General features: G+C 36.6%; 1 protein-coding gene across 2 annotated transcripts in view; it reads left to right on the top strand.

The window, feature by feature from the left end:
* The window catches only part of nAChRalpha4 (nicotinic acetylcholine receptor alpha4), a 734,137-nt gene that overhangs the window by 577,579 nt on the left and 136,964 nt on the right, over positions 1-19,594 (top strand). For both annotated transcript variants that reach the window (XM_067099219.1, XM_067099220.1), the window contains exon 4: positions 16,869-17,049. In XM_067099219.1, coding sequence (XP_066955320.1) covers positions 16,869-17,049 — 181 coding nt within the window. The remainder of the gene's footprint in view (positions 1-16,868; positions 17,050-19,594) is intronic.

The following is a 19,594-nucleotide window of genomic DNA, read 5'->3' on the forward strand; positions in this document are numbered from 1 at the left end:
TATATATATATATATATATATATATATATATATATATATATATATTATATATGTGTGTGTGTATACTGTATATGTATATATATATATATATATATATATATATATATATATATATATATATATATATATATATATATATATATATATAAACACACACACACATACTTGTCAAAAAGGACCATTAAATATTGTTTACACGATAGTAGTAGGAAACAGAAAGAATAGATCAATTATTATAAAATAAAAATAGCAATATGTTCATATATATATAATAATAATAATAATAATAATAATAATAATAATAATAATAATAATAATAAACAGATCGTAATCCAGTTTATCGAAACATCGGTGCTAACCTTTCATAAACATCATTCCTAATATCAAAATTACTAGCAATAAAAACGAAAGTAACTCAATAAAATATGACTGAGGCTAAATTTTAAAACAGCATTTTGACTCCACCATGAAAAAGGACTCGCTGCATCCACGCGAGAAAACAATTCATGAAAGTAAGTCGATCATTTCCTCGCTCGGATAAAGTTTGAGCTTGTTCACCATTCGTGTTTACTGAACCGGAGAGACCAATTTTGTTTGCATTTGTTGCAGCTTGAAGCCTTTTGACGCACGAGTACGTGCTTGAAGTCGTTTTAAGTTGAATTCATTATCTTTGCCAACGATTATTGTAATTTTTTTTTTTTTTTTTTTGTCCGGGCTCCGAGATCGGTCTGTAAGCAAAAGGTGTTTTTTTATGCTGATTTTCTTCTATGATTTTCTAATATGTTTTCGGGGGGATATGTACTGATTTTTATTTCATTTTCGTATTTTCTATTAGCCTTAGGACAGTTGATCAGTATGTGGTTCACATAAGACGCTGACAGCTTTATATAACGAGACTTCAAAAGGGGTAATTAGCCGTGAGCGTAGTCCTTGTTTGTATACATATATACTGTATATGTATATATAATGTGTATATATATAATGTGTATATATATATATATATATATATATATATATATATATATATATATCCTTCTCATTCACAAAGATTAATTTAAACATATATATATATATATATATATATATATATATATATATATATATATATATATATATATATATATATATATATATATATATATATATATATATATATCCTTCTCATTCACAAAGATAAACTTAAACAACGAACAGAAATATACTTCTTTTGCTGCATTACAGAAATCACTGAATTTTAGGAACAGAAAATAGACCGTACGAAATTCTCGGAACCTTCCGCCAACCTCATAATTTCGTGTTTACTCAGACGAAAAATGAGATCTTTAATAAGTTTAATGATGAGACAAGAATTCAGACAAATTACCCTAAATTAGAGACCCGTTTAACCCTTTCTCTTGTTTTTTAAGGTCACTGTTTTGTTCCTTGTAATTAATTAGCGTGTATTTTTTTTTTTTTCGGGGATGTTAAGTCGTTACTGGTCATTTTTTTTCTTATGTAATTGTGGGTATTACAATGGTTTAAGGGATTTGGATTTTGTGGATAATACCAGCTGTTAGTTGAAGGTTGAGTCTATGTGTTATTGAAAGGAAAATGCTATTAATGTTAAGGCCATATATATACATATACATACATATATATATATATATATATATATATATATATATATATATATATATATATATATATATATATATATATATATATATATATATATATATATATATATATCGACTGTAGCTCAGTGTTGGATATTTGAATTATTTATGAGAAAATTCTACCAACATTAAAAGTATATATATATATATATATATATATATATATATATATATATATATATATATATATATATATATATATATATATATATATACTGTACATATATGGCTTCTTTTAATGTTAGCAGCATTTTCTTTTCAATAATACAAATATCCAACTTTCAGTTACAGTAGGTATTATCCGCAAAATACACATCCACTAAATCACTACAATTCCCGCAATTGTAAAAAAAAATATATACATATGTAATACACATAAATACACACACATTTATATAAAATCTTGTAGAAGCCAAGATAAATAAGATTATAGTAAGAAGAGCACCCAGAATAAAAACCTAAATTTGTGGAAAGGCAACTCTTGAACGTCCGCCAGATCCTTTTGCCAATCCCTAATCACTTGAGAGTCAGAATAACGGGGTCTCCCTCGAGCTACAAATCTCCGGTCGATGACGGAGTGCCCAGCAGGGCACAGTTAGAGGGGCAGTTGGTGATGCAATACCTAGGAAATATAGGGAATGCGTTCATATCTTTTCCTCAGGTACGGGATTTTCTTCTTTTTCTTCTTCTTCTTCTTCTTCTTCTTCTTCTTTTTCTTCTTCTTCTTCTTCTTCTTCTGCTTCTTCTTCTTCCTCTCCTCCTTGCTCTCTTCCTTCTTCTTCTTTTTCTTCTCCTTCTTCTTCGTCTTATTCTTATTCTTCTCCTCCTCTTCCTCCTCCTTCTTCTTCTTCTCCTTCTCCTTCTCCTTCTCCTCCTTCTTCTTCTTTTTCTTCTCCTTCTTCTTCGTCTTATTCTCCTCCTCCTCCTCCTCCTCCTTCTTCTTCTTCTTTTTCTTCTCCTTCTTCGTCTTATTCTTATTCTCCTCCTCCTTCTCCTTCTCCTCCTTCTCCTTCTCCTTCTCCTTCTCCTTCTTCTCCTTCTCCTTCTCCTCCTTCTCCTTCTCCTTCTTCTCTTTCTCCTTCTTCTTCTCATTTTTCTTCTTCTTCTCCTCCTCCTTCTTCTTATTTTTCTTCTTCTTCAGCAACCTGCTATTTTACGAGAGGGCTTTCCATGTTTTTACCCTGTTCGGGAGTGGGTGTGATTTTATAAATCCTCATGGCACAGGTGCTGTTTAATTACTGCACGATTGTTGAAGTTTGATTTGCGTATGAGAGAGAGAGAGAGAGAGAGAGAGAGAGAGAGAGAGAGAGAGAGAGAGAGAGAGAGAGAGAGAGAGAGAGAATTATAAAGCTGTTTAAATTCGTATGTTTTTCATCAGTGACAATTGTTAAAGTTTTCTTCGCGTATAAGGAGAGAGAGAGAGAGAGAGAGAGAGAGAGAGAGAGAGAGAGAGAGAGAGAGAGAGAGAGAGAATCATAAAATGTTCATATATTTGCATACTTTTCATGTGTGGGTATTTTGGGAAAAAATGGATTATCAGAAATGCGCTCATGTACTGACAATCCGGAAACTTGGCTTTTTAACAAATGTCGTATTATCGATAATTTGCAAGAATAATTAAGAGAAATACATACTTCACTAAGAAGTTTAAAATATTTATTTATCTATCTATCTGTTGTTTAAATGAATTAAGCTCTTAAATGACCGCATACCCTAGTTAAATTCAGCATCATTAGAAAATTACGCTTCCTGATATTTCTTTCGGGAGTCGAGTCCATAAATTTAACCTCATCACAGAAATATACTTCTTGTGGCCGCTTGCAATAAACCTTTAAAATCTGGTGTAAGTGGCAGGGGTCATATATATATATATATATATATATATATATATATATATATATATATATATATATATATATATATATATATATATATATTAGTATTTAAGTCACTATTTTTATATTATGTGTAAATTGTCATAGTCATGGAAACGGAGTCATCGTATCGTTTTTATTTTCAAAACGTGTTTTGCAGGACACTTGATTAAATCACGCCAGGCATTTTAGCGAAATAATGAGCCTATTAAGAATTTTGTTTTTCAACGCTGTAATCTTCAATGAAACACCACGAATATTGACGTAAACAGCGATTTAGATCCCAAGTTAAATCCAGTTCAGCGCTGTAGGGAATCATAGACGAGTCTTGCGTAGACTACTGAGTTTCCAAAAATAACAGTCGATATTTGTGAGGGGCATTTGCGTTCTTCCGATGCAACTGGATGTGATAAAGGTTTCAGGAACCCATTAAATGGATTTACATCTCTAGATCCGAGATTGCTCCCGGCTAGCACGCTGTTGGCCGAGCGTTCGACTCTCCGACCGGCCAATGAAGAATTAGAGGAATTTATTTCTGGTGATAGAAATTCATTTCTCGTCATAATGCGGCTCGGATTCCACAATAAGCTGTAGGTCCCGTTGCTAGGTAACCAGTTGGTTCTTAGCCACGTAAAATAAATCTAATCCTTCGGGCCAGCCCTAGGAGAGCTGTTAATCAGCTCAGTGGTCTGGTTAAACTAAGATATACTTAGGATCCGAGACTTCCTGAAAACGGCCAACGAAATCTCCGCGTCAGTCTTGAAAGGCATCAAATTCGAGGCCTGAAATGTCAGTCTGGTCGTTAATTTTGTTAGGCTGGATAGACTGAACGCATACTCAGTAAAAAATAAATCCAAGATATCTTCATTTTTTTAAATTAACAAATTTATAGCCCACTTGTTTCCTTGTGGAAATGGACGTGGTTGCAGTTGATGGCTAATTAATGAAATGAGTGACTGTTATTGATTAAATGAATTATGTAAGGTACTAAGATAAACTGAGACATTTTATAGATATTAGTGTGCATTGATCTTTATGATAACATTTTTCCTTACGAAGAAAATGCGAAATTTCTTTTTTTACTTTGGTTTTTATATCAGCAATAATTTTAGCTGAATATGATTTGTAGGAAATGAAATGAGAGGGTCATTAATGTCAAGAACAGAAAACTTAATAAACACAAGACCAATAGAATTTATAAATTAACAAAATCGTTACATTACTCAAGTCAGGATTATATAGAATGAATGAGCTAATTCACCAGCTAACAAGAACGAGTAATTAAAACGCCTGTCTGCTAAACCCGAAGCATAATGGAAGTGACGAAGATTCATGGAAAAAATCCTAAAGCTTCGCTTGTTCAGAGCTAACCAGAATGGCAGTGTGATACTGTGTATCCTTACGTATGAATAATGAACGGGATTTCATCCGGGCACCCGAGCGAGATGGCGCTAAATGCCAAACGGCCAGAGGGAGAAATGGATTTTCTCTCTCTCTCTCTCTCTCTCTCTCTCTCTCTCTCTCTCTCTCTCTCTCTCTCTCTCTCTGTGCTTGTTCCCCCTTATCATAGGGACGTGACCCCTTTCCTTTTCTTTTTCTACTGCCTCTCTCTCTCTCTCTCTCTCTCTCTCTCTCTCTCTCTCTCTCTCTCTCTCTCTCTCTCTCTCTCTCTCTCTCTCTTCCTTCTTCATCTCCGCTCTTATCCTTCCCCTCCCACACCCCACCCACCCCAGCCCTTTCTTCTCACCCCTCACCCTCCCCTTCCCTCCCCCTCCTCCTCCTCCTCCTCCTCCTCCTCCTCCTCCTCCTCCTCCTCCTCCTCCTCCTCCTCCTCCTCCTCCTCCTCCTCCCTCCTCCTCCTCTCAGGTGTTCAGCGTGATACAGATTAAGAGATTGGGAAGAGCTGGCGTTTTCATTTGATGGGTTTCCCCTTTCGCTTAGCGCTCGTTAGTGGGCTTTGCGAACCCTGGGTACGGGTTCGGTGCGGGTTCTTTACACCTGGTTCTCGTCGTCCGGGTTCTCTTGCCGAGAATTTGCTTTTGTACCCGGTTTTCATCACTCTTTGGAAAAAAAAAAAAAAAGAGAATGATTGTGAAATTTGGGAGAAAAGACGAGGGAAAGATTAAAAGGGTTAGGGAAAAGGTATTTTGGAAAGGGTGGAAAAGGGAGAGATCGTGGAAAGGGAATAAAAGGGGGAAAGAAGACATTAAGAACGCAAGAGAAATGGAGATGGCAAGAGTAACGATAACGGGTGATAGAATGCCTTCGTTTTTTTTTATTATTTTTTTTAATAGTGATGGTCTTAGATGAAGTCTGGGAAACAACTGTCAATATGAACTTTTTGGGGATTATGATAGGATACACACACACACACATATATGTATGTATGTATGTATGTATGTATGACAGTCTGTTGAGCTGTTAACTTTATTCTGCTGCATTAACTTAAAGAATACTTTATGAAAGTCCAGTGAAGAGAACAGTACGTTAGACCTCTTGATGTTATGGTCCATCCATCCCGTTCAGTGTTTGTGAAAACTGATTCAAGACTGTTTCCTCTCTTCCTTTATTTGTCTCTCCTAAAATAAATCTCATCAAAATTGCTTTTATATTTTCAGCAAATTGTTTTGAGAGTGTTTTTGAAAACCCCGTAGTGTAATGTAGGCATTACTTAAGATTCTTTGCAGCGTCTCTTCGGGCCCTAGCTGCAACCCAATTCATTCCTTTTACTGTACCTCCGTTCATATTTTCTTCCATCCATACTTTCCACCGTCTCCTAACAATTGCCTCGAAGTGCAGCGCGATGTTTTCCTCCTGGTAAACCTTTAAAACCTTTTGTATTCTCTCTTTCCCTTTCAGCGCTGAATGACCTCACAGGTCCCAGCGCTTGGTCTTTGGCCGAAGGTTTACATTCCACTCCATTCCTGTATTTGAAAAGGACTCTTATTCAAATTTAAGCTCTGAATGTACTGCAAAACTTAGACCTTTGGAAAGCCTCTCCCAAATTTCCACATCTAACACGAAGGAACTTTTTTATGTCGAAGAGCTAGTGGCGTCTAATACGAGGTTGTGCATGGCCAGGATAAGAGGAATAGGATACCAAGGATAAGGATACCAGGGATAGGATACCTCGGGGTATAGGGTAGGATGAGGGACATAGAGAAAGAGAGAGAACATGTAGGGTGAGGGACAGAAGACAATGATGGCGCATTCAGAAATGAAAGATGAAGAGTTGGTTTCCCATGTCTGTCTTTTTGAGACTAGTCGTGTCATAAACAAAATGGTACTTTTAGGTTGTTGTCTAATATCAAGGATCAAATCAACCAGGCTTTGGTGGTAACCTCAGGAAATCCCCAAAATGTAAACAGTACGTAAACAAATAAAAATCAACCTTTCCTTTGCCGTCCATCATCTATCAGAGAAGCTGCACACTTCATCCCAAAGTCCCAAAGAGGAAGGAGAGAGAGAGAGAGAGAGAGAGAGAGAGAGAGAGAGAGAGAGAGAGAGAGAGAGGCAGGCTCTATATCGTGTTCTTCCATTCCTCAAGAATTGATGAAGATACCAACAAGCACAAGTGATTGCATATGAATGAGAGTGATTGCAACCGGCGCGTATTATCTTGGCATCTCATGCAAGTATGCTGTGAAGGGCGATTGTCTGCCTTCCGTTGCTGTGTGCTGCGTCTGCTGCTGCTGCTGCTGCTGCTAGGGGAGGGGTGGGGGAGGGGGAATTCGAGTTCTAGGGAAATTTGCTTGGTTGGAAAATTCGTCTCCTTCGGAATTTTTGCTTTTCCAAGGAAATTGTCTGCTAGGGGAATTCGAATGCTGGGAAATTTGTCTGGTAGGGAAATGAGTCAATTGTCTTCTAGGGGGAATTCGAATGCTGGGGAAATTTGTCTGGGAGGGAAATGAGGAAATTGTCTGCTAGGGGAATTGAATGCTGATAGGAAAAAGTTTGTCTGACGGGGAAAAATGAGTAAATTGTCTGCTAGGGAAATTGAATGCTGGGGAAATTTGGGAATTCGAATGCTGGGGAAATTTGTCTGGGAGGGAAATGAGGAAATTGTCTGCTAGGGGGAATTCGAATGCTGGGGAAATTTGTCTGGTAGGAAAATGAGTCAATTGCCTGCTGCTAGGGGAATTCGAATGCTGAGAAATGCTCGGGAAATTTTTTTAGTAATAAGTCAATTTCCTGCTAGGGGAAATCCGTCACCTGTGGGAATTTCTGCCTTTTAAGGACATTTTTTGCCAGGGAAATTCACCTTCTAGGGAACGTTGGCCATTTGGGGAATTTGATCGTTAAGGAGAATCGTCAGCAAAGTAAATTCTCTTCCAAGGAAAAAATTTTCCAGAAATTGGCCCTTTTAGGGAACTGAATGAGTCTGTTGGAGAAACTCCTTGCCTTGGGACATTCGTCTCTTAGGGAATTTATGCCATAGCTTTGCGAACTGGCGTATATTTTAATAATCAAGTATATACAACAGAAAGTAATGTTTGTGCTGGTCTGTCACTTTGTAATTTAAATGACTTTTGTTACGGTTCCCTCGCTGTATAAATGAAAGTAATGCTCACCTGTCTTCATCAGTTACTTTATACTAGGAGGCAACGCTTTGTTCTGGGTTGTTTCTCAGTGGTAATTGTGTTACTCATAATGTTATTTGCGTAGTTTTACGAACATTCCACCAAAGGCTGGCAAGAAATGATTACGACCTGGGAAGGTGAAAATATGAATTTTGGTCTTTTTTTTTTTGAGGTCAAAGGTCAAACTGGAATTTAACCTTGGCCTTAATTATTAAACTAAACGAAAAGGAGACCTAGGTTTGGTAAGCCTTCTTAACTAATGATGCTGATATGCAGAATAAGGTCAGTTTCATACAAAACTCTCAAAAGGTCAAGTAGTAATTCAGCCTTGTCCATAACTTTTGAACTAAGCGAGCTGCGGACATCATATAATATGATGTCTTAAAATGGAAAACTGCAGTATCTGCAAAATTTTCGAAATTGAGACATGCCACCTAATGGGCTCCTGAAACACTAATACACAAGTTACTGCAGTTTCAGGATGAGTCTTCAATGCTTTATTTAGGGGGCCCCATTTGCAGCATCTGCAAAATCAGTAGTAAGGCAAGGGAAAACTGCAGCATCTACCATTTTTGTCACTTTTGTATTTCTGCAGATACGGCAGTCTTCCATTTTGGGGTAGTGCTGAACTATACGAAAAGAAGACCTAGATTTGATATGTGTCCTTAACTAATGATGCTTATCTGCAGAATAAGGTCAGGTTCATAAAACAGCATGTTAGAAGGTCAAGTATCAATTGAACCTTGATTAGAGCTTTTGAACTGAACCAGTTACGGACATCATATGGGAACTAGCAAGTGCGAACGGTAACTAGCACTTGCTAGCAATAATGTACAATTGTTAGAATGATAATAATTTGGTTAAGATTGTTAGAATGATAATTAATAGGTTTCTGTTATAGTTTGAAAATAAGATCATCTCGTCTCACGTCAGTCAAAAAAAAAATAAATCTTCAAAGTGGAAAAACAAATTTTGTATTCGTACTTGAAAAAATAAAATCTTGACGTTGCTATCGAGATGAAAGTAGCTTGTGCGAACATTCTTATCCTGCTTAGGAAAAACCCTTCGAGAAGAGAGAGATGAATTTACAGGACTCCTGAGAAAAGCAAGAGTTTCGTCGAACAAGTCTTACGGGATAGAGAGAGAAACATTTCCCATTTAGTGCGATCCATCACTTTGTTCTCTTAAGAGATGGAAAACTCAGGAAAGAAATGAGAATTCGTAACTTCGAGATTATTATTATCATTATTTTTATGATCGTAGTCTTGGTAAGAAAGAGAATTATTTATCTGTGGTGCATCGCTATATTGTGACAGGAAATAATGAGTAAAAAGCCACAGTAATTTAAGTGAGAGACAAATTTTTTTTTTTTTTTTTTTGTATTTGGGAAAAACACTGTCTCTCATTTACATTACTGTAGCTTTTGACTCAAAATGATTTATGTATATTGATTGGAAAGCGAACGTAACCACTCTAGTAAATTCGGTGACTAGAATGACGAATTCAAATTAGCCGTAATTGCATTTTTCGTTATGCTTATATATTCCTTTCTGGGATATACTAGTAGATCTGAGTAGTTTAATTTCTAGGATATAGTAGCTCTGGATAGTTTATTTTCTCGAGTATCTTCTTGTGTTAAGCTGCGCAACAATAAATTCGAGTATGTGTTGTGTATTGATAGTTATTCATTATTTACCATCATTCTGTTTCACAAGAAATCGTGCTTTGATTGCTTACAGACGTTTGTTTATATATATTTTTAAGGGGTTTCGAGGATTTTAAATCATCAGGATATCAGTTAATGAAATATGCGACCTCTTGGCTAAAACAAGGATAAATATATATATATATATATATATATATATATATATATATATATATATATATATATATATATATATATATATATATATATACATATATATATATATTATATATATATATATATGATTTTATATATATATTTAATTACATATACTGTATATTACGAATATATTATATATATATAACCATTATGTATATATACGGAGATATAGTATATATATATATATATATATATATATTATATATATATATATATATATATATATATATATATATATATATATATATATATATATATATATATATATATATATATATATATATATATAAACATATACATGTATGTGTAAATGATGTGTGTTTAAAGAAGTATTGTCAATTCGAAAAACATGTTTCCCATATTTCTCCTCTTGTCTCTACGTTCCATTTCTAAACCAGCGGTCTCTTCTTCCTTACCCGGGCTATTTCATTTATTCCGTCTAGTAGAAGCTGAAAGGGAGAATGAACTTCTAATAATCAAACAATAAACCGGAAATAAAACCCGAGAATCTTGACTCACAATCTTTCCGCAGTAGCCATGTCCTAGCATAGCCTGTTCTGTTGCTCACCTTGTAGGGAGAGATGTCGGAAGGCGGAGAGACAAGTCTCTGGGGTGATCATATTTGCAAAACAAGTAAAAAATGCGCCGGAGTTTCTTCGGCGCAGTCGGGTTTTCTGTACAGCGTCTAATCAAGGACATCAGAAATAGATCTGTCTTTCGGTGGTCTCGGTATAATGCTGCATGAGCCGCGGCCCTTTTTATTTCTTAAACGGAAGCTGACTTTTACTTTTTAAACAGCAGCTGACTTTTATTTCTTAACAGAAGCTGACCTTTATTTCTTAGCAGAAGCTGACTTTTATTTCTTAAACAGAAGATGACTTTCATTTTTTAAACAGAAGCTGACTTTTATTTTTAAAAACAAAAGCTGACTTTTATTTCTTAAAAAACAGAAGCTGACTTTTATTTCTTAAAAAACAGAAGCTGACTTTTATTTCTTAAAAAACAGAAGCTGACTTTTATTTCTTAAAAAACAAAAGCTGACTTTTATTTCTTAAAAAACAGAAGATGACTTTATTTCTTAAACGGAAGCTGACTTTCATTTTTTTAAACAGAAACTGTCTGTTATTTCTTAAAACACAGAAGCTGACTTTTATTTCTTAAAAAACAAAAGCTGACTTTTATTTCTTAAAAACAGAAGCTGACTTTTATTTCTTAAAAAAACAGAAGCTGACTTTCCTTTCCTAAAAAAATGACCACTAACTTCTCTGTTATTGACCACTGTCATTTCTGCAATTAACCAACGTATTATACACATTTGATCACTATAACCTCTCTCTCTCTCTCTCTCTTCATATGACCGGTCTTTCTGTGCGTGACCACTATCCTTTGCATTTTATTCCAGCGCCCTTTCCATATCAGAAGTGGGTGTTAAAAACTGCTTCCCTGTACCGAGAGCACCGTAATGAATTCACTTTGGGATCGTAAATATTGAAGCTGAATGTCAAAGCTCATTACCGCGACCGATCGGTAACTCGAAGATTTTAATTATGAAAATTTTCCGGCTCGAATGGATTGATACGTTTAAGACCCACTAATGGGATTCTACAAAGAGGAATAATTATAATTATCGTTAGGATTTTTCCTTTTTATTCTTCTCTTTTCGTATGGAAGTCGCCCCCGGTAATAGGCTTAGGTTCAAGATCAGTGGAGGCTGGATGAACCTCTCTCTCTCTCTCTCTCTCTCTCTCTCTCTCTCTCTCTCTCTCTCTCTCTCTCTCTCTCTCTCTCTCTCTCTGTGCTATTTTGAAAATCAAAAATCCGCGATTTGGAGGATTGCGAAATGAGGTCTGTATTGTGCTTCTAGTTTAAGTGGGTCTAATTCTGAATGCGATTCGGAGGCTTCCTATTTGCATATTGTGACGTGTCTCTTATGTGAAGTTACAAATATCATGACCCATATTTGTTCATATATAAGCTTTTCTTCGTATCCAGACATCTTTCCTTATGTGAAATTATTAATATCAGTGACCCATAGTTGTTCATATATAAGATTTTCTTCATGCCTAAACATCTTTCCTTATGTGAAATTAACAAATATCAGTGACCCATATTTGTACATATACGAGTATATGATTTTCTTCGTACCCAGACATCTTTCCTTATGTGAAATTACAAATATCAGTGACCCATATTTGTTTATATATGAGATTTTCTTCGTATCTAAACATCTTTCCTTATGTGAAAAAACAAATTACAAACCCACATTCTTGTAGAATTGTGCTTAATCAAATACGCACTATTTATGGGGCAGTTCATTTAGTTCATTGCAAGGAAATCCTTCCTGGAAATACAACAGCAAGCAAACCATTCATGTTTCTTGAATAATTCCTCTCTTTAATAATTCCTTTCTTTAATAATTCCTCTCTTTAATAATTCCTCTCTTTAATACTTCCTTTCTTTAATAATTCCTCTCTTTCATTAGTTATAAGCGTCTTTCTTTAATTATCCAATACAGCACGAAGGAACGCGTGCTTGAGAATATCACTAAGTCCACGTCGGAAGGTGAGTGAGAACCGGGACTTTGAACAAGTACTTTCGTAGTTTATTCCGTTTTCAAGTTCTCTTGAAAATGTAGAATAAACTACGAGAGTACTTGTTCAAAGTCCCGGTTCTCACTCACCTTCCGACGTGGACTTAGTGAGATTCTTTAATTACAAATTTTTCATTAAAATCTGCAGCACAAGAGAAAACCGGGCTTGTAAAAAGTTATTTATCAGAGTTCCAAACTACAGAAAAGTTCCCGCCGAATCTGGGGAATTCGTCTGGAACATGAAGTTAAAGAGGAAGAAAAATATATATTTGTTTATCAATCTAATAAGTTTTTTCCAAACCTCAGTCGAATCTGGGCTATGTTTCCTCACAGTAAACAACCTCCTCCTCCTCCCTCCTCCTCCTCCTCCTCCTCCTCCTCCTCCAGGAACATTTGTGACGGGAATTGACGAATTTGAACCGAAACCAGAATAATATTTCGGAGAATTCAAAGGACCCGCCACACCCCCCCTCCCTGTGGAGTCGTCATCTCCATAATACGGCCGCAGGAATGTCCATAAACTCGAGCTCCTCTTGTAACCGTAAGCTTATGCAAACAGGAATACGACGCGTAGGATGAGAGGAAGGACACGGTTACCGACTGAGAACCACTACTCAAATTCAGCCGCCAGATGAGATTCTAAAGGGGTTACACGCCGAGAAACACCACGCCATTAGCGCCGCGACGTTTTGGGATGCTTGATTAAGCCCCTGGAAATAAGGCTTCGGGAAGGGAAGCCCGGCAGAGAGAGAGAGAGAGAGAGAGAGAGAGAGAGAGAGAGAGAGAGAGAGAGAGAGAAATACAATAAGTTTGGATACATAGCAGAGAGAAAGCTGTAGTGTAAAATTGAAAACAATGCCAAGAGGGAAGGAGAGAGAGACAGAGAGAGAGAGAGAGAGAGAGAGATCAGAGAGAGAGAATTGAAAACAATGAGAGAGAGAGAGAGAAATACAATAGTGTGGATACTTAGTAGAGAAGAGAAGAGAAAGAGAGAGAGAGATACAGCAGTGTTGAATTGATGCTAAGATAGAGAGAGAGAGAGAGAGAGAGAGAGAGAGAGAGAGAGAGAGAGAGAGAGAGAGAGAGAGAATAAACCAAATGGTAAAAGTATAAAGTGAAGAAATGCTTTTGCACTGCCGAAACATTCAAGCCAAATTCTGAAAACTATAAAATAGAGACGTATAAGCCCGCGGTTGAGACTCAGTATATCAGATATAAAAGCGATCGAGGTGTTAATATCTCGATAAATCTTAACACGAGAAATGTATTAACAGCACTCAGAGGACGAAACAGTTATACTCTGGTCCTATAATGCCATGACTGTCATGCCCCGGATTCATTAAGAAGAAGAAAGAGAAGAAGAATTGCTGTTGAAGAAGAAGGATCAAGGCGTTCCCTCATCCAACTTTTCTTCCCTTTCCTCAAGAAACGGGACTCATAAGTGAGAGAAGACAGCAGGTATAAAGTGAGGAGAGAGAGAGAAAGAGAGAGAGAGAGAGAGGTTCCTCATTACTCATGGAGAGGACAGGAGAGGGCGATGGATCCCGCCATTAAAAGCAAATAACGACAGGAAACGAAGATTGATTGCTCATGAGGAAGATCGGGTCAGGTGAGGGGGACATATTGCTTGAGGAGCCTCCAGATATATTGAGTCTGATCTGACGCATTTTTTAACCAGTATCCAGGAAGTGCACCAGAGTGGCTGCGTGATAGATTTGGTTGGTGTAGCTCAGTCGTTCCCAAGGCAGAATTTTTTTTTTTGGGGGCGTGGGGCGGCCACAGAAAGATTTCGGAAGTAGGGGCCACAAAGATTTTCGAGAGTAGGGGTCACAGAAAAGTTTTTTTGACGTGGGGGCCACAGAAAGATTTTCGAAAGTACGGGCCACGGAAAGATTTTCTGAAGTAGGGGCCACAGAAAGATTTTCGAAAGTACGGGCCACGGAAAGATTTTCTGAAGTAGGGGCCACAGAAAGATTTTCGCAAGTAGGGGCCACAGAATAAACATGATGGAGCCAAGTATGTAAAATAATTAAGTTCGATGAATTTTATACGAATTATAATTGTATTAAATGGCTTTGCACAATAGCGTTAGTTTTTTTTTTTTTGTTTTCAGAGTTAATCAAATTGGTATTGCTTAGTGAAAGAGGCGGAATCTAGTTTTCCTTAACAGTTCTACCAAAAATGCAAAACAGTCCCATTGAAAATCAGTGAATTACTTTACAAAGGGTAAATACTTTGAAGAAAGTGTATATTAACACCCAGATATGAAAGTTACAAAATACGTGATTAAACAGTTTTGAATTAGAAAATCCATTACAGTTTGGTTTTCAAAATTAATTATAAGACTGTCCAGTTGTTTTTAGCACCTGACTGTATCAAATTCTTTATTTCATTTCTTATGGAAATTGAGAATGAGTAGAATAATATTTTATTACTGTTAAAATTACATACTTCACTTCTTTGTTCCATACTGGTGAAGATTTCCAGTGAAGTGTTCTGTAATTGGCAATATATCTTATTTACCTCATTAGTCTTTCCTTCTTTGTTTTTCCTCTCTCCTCCTTCTTTCCATCGGGTTTGGTTTAGGTAAGAACTTCAGCTTGCCAATCCCGACGGCCTCTTTAAAAAAAAATTACCCGAGCCATTTCCCCTGTCTTTCCATCGGGTTTGGTTTAGGTAAGATCATCCGCTTGCCAATCCCGACGGCCTCTGACAAAAAAATCACCTGAACCATTTCCCCTGTCTTTTATCGGGTCTGGTTTAGCTAAGATCATCAGCTTGCCAATCCCGACGGCCTCCGATAAAAAAAATTACCTGAACCATTTCCCCTTTCTTTCTATCAGGTTTGGTTTAGTTAAGATCATCAGCTTGCCAATCCCGATGGTCTCTGCAAAAAAAAAAATTAAATTACTTGAACCATTTCCCCTGTCTTTCAACCGGTTTGGTGTAGCTGAGATCATCAGCTTGCCAATCCCGACGGCCTCTAATAAAAGTTATACCTGAAGCGAGGTGTTTATTGTCTTACGAGCGACCACCACGAATGTACAGTAGGTAAAAGTGTTCCACAAACCGTTAACCCACCGTCGCTAATTCTCGGTCGTGTGACACACTCCTTATGGAGCTGTCGACCTTTTTCCTCGTAAGGTAGGTTGGAGAGAGTTCACGACCCAATTCAGAAACGAGGTTTATGAAAGGCGTGAGTTATTTTGCCTCGGGGGTCACTGGACCCGGTAATGGTTCTTGATTTTTAAGCAAGGCGAAATTCTTGGTTTAAGTAAGACTTACCTTCCTGTGTCCCACTTTTGAAAAATGAATATTTTTGTGTGCTTTCCATGTCTTTCTTGAAACGATTTATTTCTTGGGATGTAATGTCTCACTCATATATATATATATCATATATGTATATATATATTTATATATATTAATATTTATTAATTAATTAATTTATTTATTTACTTATATAGATATATATATATTATTTATTTATTTATATATATATTAATTAATTAATTAATTAATTAATTTATTTATTTGTGTGTGTGTATATATATATATATATATATATATATATATATATATATATATATATATAGATAGATAGATAGATAGATAGATATTCGTCTACAACCATTGATGCTAGAAAAATCATCACTTACAATGAGTAGTTTTATTTATCTCATGAATATTTATCCTACCTTGTATTGCTCATGACCTGATTTTGCTTAGACGTATAGACCTTGTATTTACCCATAACCACAATATATAAGAATTGTTCTATTACATTTGATATTGATTGTATGCTTAAGTATTATAAACAAGCTATTCCTGTCATGTAGATTGTAATGCTGTAGGGTTATGTATTTACAGAAGGCTTAATCACTGTAATAATTCGTAATTTCTCTTCTTTCCCCCCTTCCCTCACTTTGATCCTTATCCGTGTTTTTTATTATTATTATTATTATTATTATTATTATTATTATTATTATTATTATTATTATTATTATTATTTGGAAATTTTTCCAACATACAATATTCTTTTATTCCAATTATATTTTTCATTATTTTATCGTTCGCAATCATTTATTACCACCATCGCCTTCGTTTCTATTCCGTGAATTATATTTTCGATTTTATCGTTTCCTTCTTTTTATTATTTTCGGTTCCGGATCTTTGCTTATTTGGCATTCCATCCTGGCTTTGCCTTGACCCCTCCTCCCTACCCTCTCCCCTACCCCCCTCTCCCACACCCCCATGACCACCCTCTCCCTTACTGCTACTCTCCCTATCCCCCCAAACCCCTTGTAGTGCTGACGGGAACTTCGAGGTGACCTTGTCGACGAAGGCGACGCTGTCGTGGAATGGCCTGGTCGAATGGAAGCCTCCCGCCATTTACAAGTCCTCCTGCGAAATCGATGTCGAGTACTTTCCCTTCGACGAACAGACCTGCGTCATGAAGTTCGGGTCGTGGACCTACGATGGCTTTCAGGTAGGTGCTGAAGGTGTTAGTTCGTTCGTCTTCGTGGGGCCGTTTCCCAGGTCCCCCTGCCGTCGCGGGACGGTAGCGCATGCGTAAAGCTGATTAGGCACTTTTCGAAGGCCCGACCCTTCCATCGCTGGACGGCAGCGCATGCGCAAAGCTGATTAGGATATTTCCGAAGTCCCCCTTCCATTGCTGGACGTGGAGAGTTAACGCATGAGCAAATCTCATTAGGCACTTTTCGAAGTCACCCTTCCATCGCTAGACGTGGAGGTTAACGCATGCGCAAAGGTGATTAGGACATTTCCGAAGTCCCCTTCCATCACTGGACGTGGAGCTTAACGCATGCGCAAAGCTCGTTAGTTAATTTCCAAAGTCCCCCTTGAATCGCGGGACGGTAGCGCATGCGCAAAGCTGATTAGGCACTTTTGAAGTCCCCCTTCCATCGCCGGACGTGGAGGTTAACGCATGCGCAAAGCTGACCGGCTCTATTACCATTCTACACCGCCAAGAAGTCTTACGTATTAATTGGTTTTCCACCGTTTTCGGGAACGAAAAAAAAAATTCCACTGATGCTTATCGGTCGTTATCATTTTTATCAGAGGGAGAAGAACCTCGAAGAATCTCGGGCGCTAATTGGTCGAAGCTGGAAGGATCGTAGGCGCTGATTGGTCGAAGCCATTTTTTGGGGCGAGAAGAGTCTTAGAAGCTAATTGGATGAAGACGTTTTTATCGGCAAGGATCTTAAATGTTTATTGGTTGATGACGTTTACGGCGGGAAAACTTCCCGAAGCCCCCTTTAATCCCAAAATGAGTTTTAGTAAGTAGTTGTACGCTGCGTCGAGTAGATTCCTGCTAATTGTAGCCAGTTAACAGATTACTAATATCCTTGGATATTTTTTCCATTTGAATAAACGATTATTATTATTATTATTATTATTATTATTATTATTATTATTATTATTATTATTATTGGTGGTTAGTTAGCGTTGCACCTAGTAATGAAATAGTGATATTATTATTATTATTATTATTATTATTATTATTATTATTATTATTATTATTATTAGTAGTAGTAGTGGACTATGAACTCCACCGCTAATTAAATAAGTGTAAACAGTCATTTTGTCAAATCAGAATCAGTATGGAATAAACATTATTTTACGGTTGAATTTCGCTGGTTGTGAAGCAGAAATGTGAACAAGCAGTAGAGAGAGAGAGAGAGAGAGAGAGAGAGAGAGAAGAATAAAATGAGACTTCGTGAAACGGGCGTGATTTTTCGACAGCGGTTGCAAGTGTACTTTTGGAAATGAAGAGTCGGAATGAGTTTTTTTTTTTTAGCTTGTTCTTTGTGGAAAAGCGGGTTCTGGGAGTTTTGTTGTTATTGCTTATTTGTTGATAGGATTATTCATTTATTTATGTATTTATTTATTTATTACGTTCTCGTAAATCATTCAAAGCTTCAGAGCTTCCATTGGTGCTGCTAGGATAATGCGAATGCAGAAAAATTGCCAAAACTCAAAAAACAAAACAAAACGAGAGAGAGAGAGAGAGAGAGAGAGAGAGAGAGAGAGAGAGAGAGAGAGAGAGAGAGAGGAACTAGAACTGAAAAACAAATATGGCTGATATCAATGAAGTTTTTGAACTAAATTTTGGGAACATCCCTGACAAAATAGTTTTGGTCACAATATCAAATATTTGAGGCTGTTAGGGAAATGTACACGAGACAAAATGAATCTCTCTCTCTCTCTCTCTCTCTCTCTCTCTCTCTCTCTCTCTCTCTCTCTCTCTCTCTCTCTCTCTCAACTTCTTTGCCAAATGACCTATTCATATTTTTATCTTGGTATCCGTTCTACTACAAACATTTTTTTAAAGGAAAAATCTGCATCATTTCAAATGCTTTCAACATTGTTGATGTGGCTTTACGCTGCTGCAATGTTCATAACATTTGAAAATGATGCAGCTTTTTTCTTTAACAAAATAAAAGAGTTTTGTAGTAGGATAGGTACCAAGATAGAAATAGATCATTGGCAAAGCAATTTCTAAAGAGAGAAAGAGAGAGATTTCCCTAGCAGCCTCAAATATTAGGTATTTTGACCACAACTATTTTGTCAGGATTGTTCCCAAAATTCATTTCAGAATATTTCATTGATATCAGTCATATTTGTTTTTATTCTAGTCTCTCTCTCTCTCTCTCTCTCTCTCTCTCTCTCTCTCTCTCTCTCTCTCTCTCTCTCTCTCGTTTTGTTTTGCGTTCGAGTTGGTGGCAGATTTTTACATAGAGTTTTATCAGTCCGAGAACTGGGCATATATTTTTTGGGGGTTCAAGCACTTTTGCTTTATTGAATGCATATATATTTTTTCGAGGGGAGTGGAGGTTTTAACGAGTGAATTTTTTTCCACATCAGCGGTAACGGCTGAAATGGATATTTTTTTTATCTTTTGGAGAGAACTGGACTGGCGTATGATATTAAAACTGTTTTGTTCTTGTCGTTTCTAATTTCTCAGTGGATATTGCACTCTTTGTCTGTTATTTATATATTCCTGAGAAACA

This window comes from Macrobrachium rosenbergii, chromosome 55 (assembly GCF_040412425.1).
Source record: "Macrobrachium rosenbergii isolate ZJJX-2024 chromosome 55, ASM4041242v1, whole genome shotgun sequence".
Classification (NCBI taxonomy): domain Eukaryota; kingdom Metazoa; phylum Arthropoda; class Malacostraca; order Decapoda; family Palaemonidae; genus Macrobrachium; species Macrobrachium rosenbergii.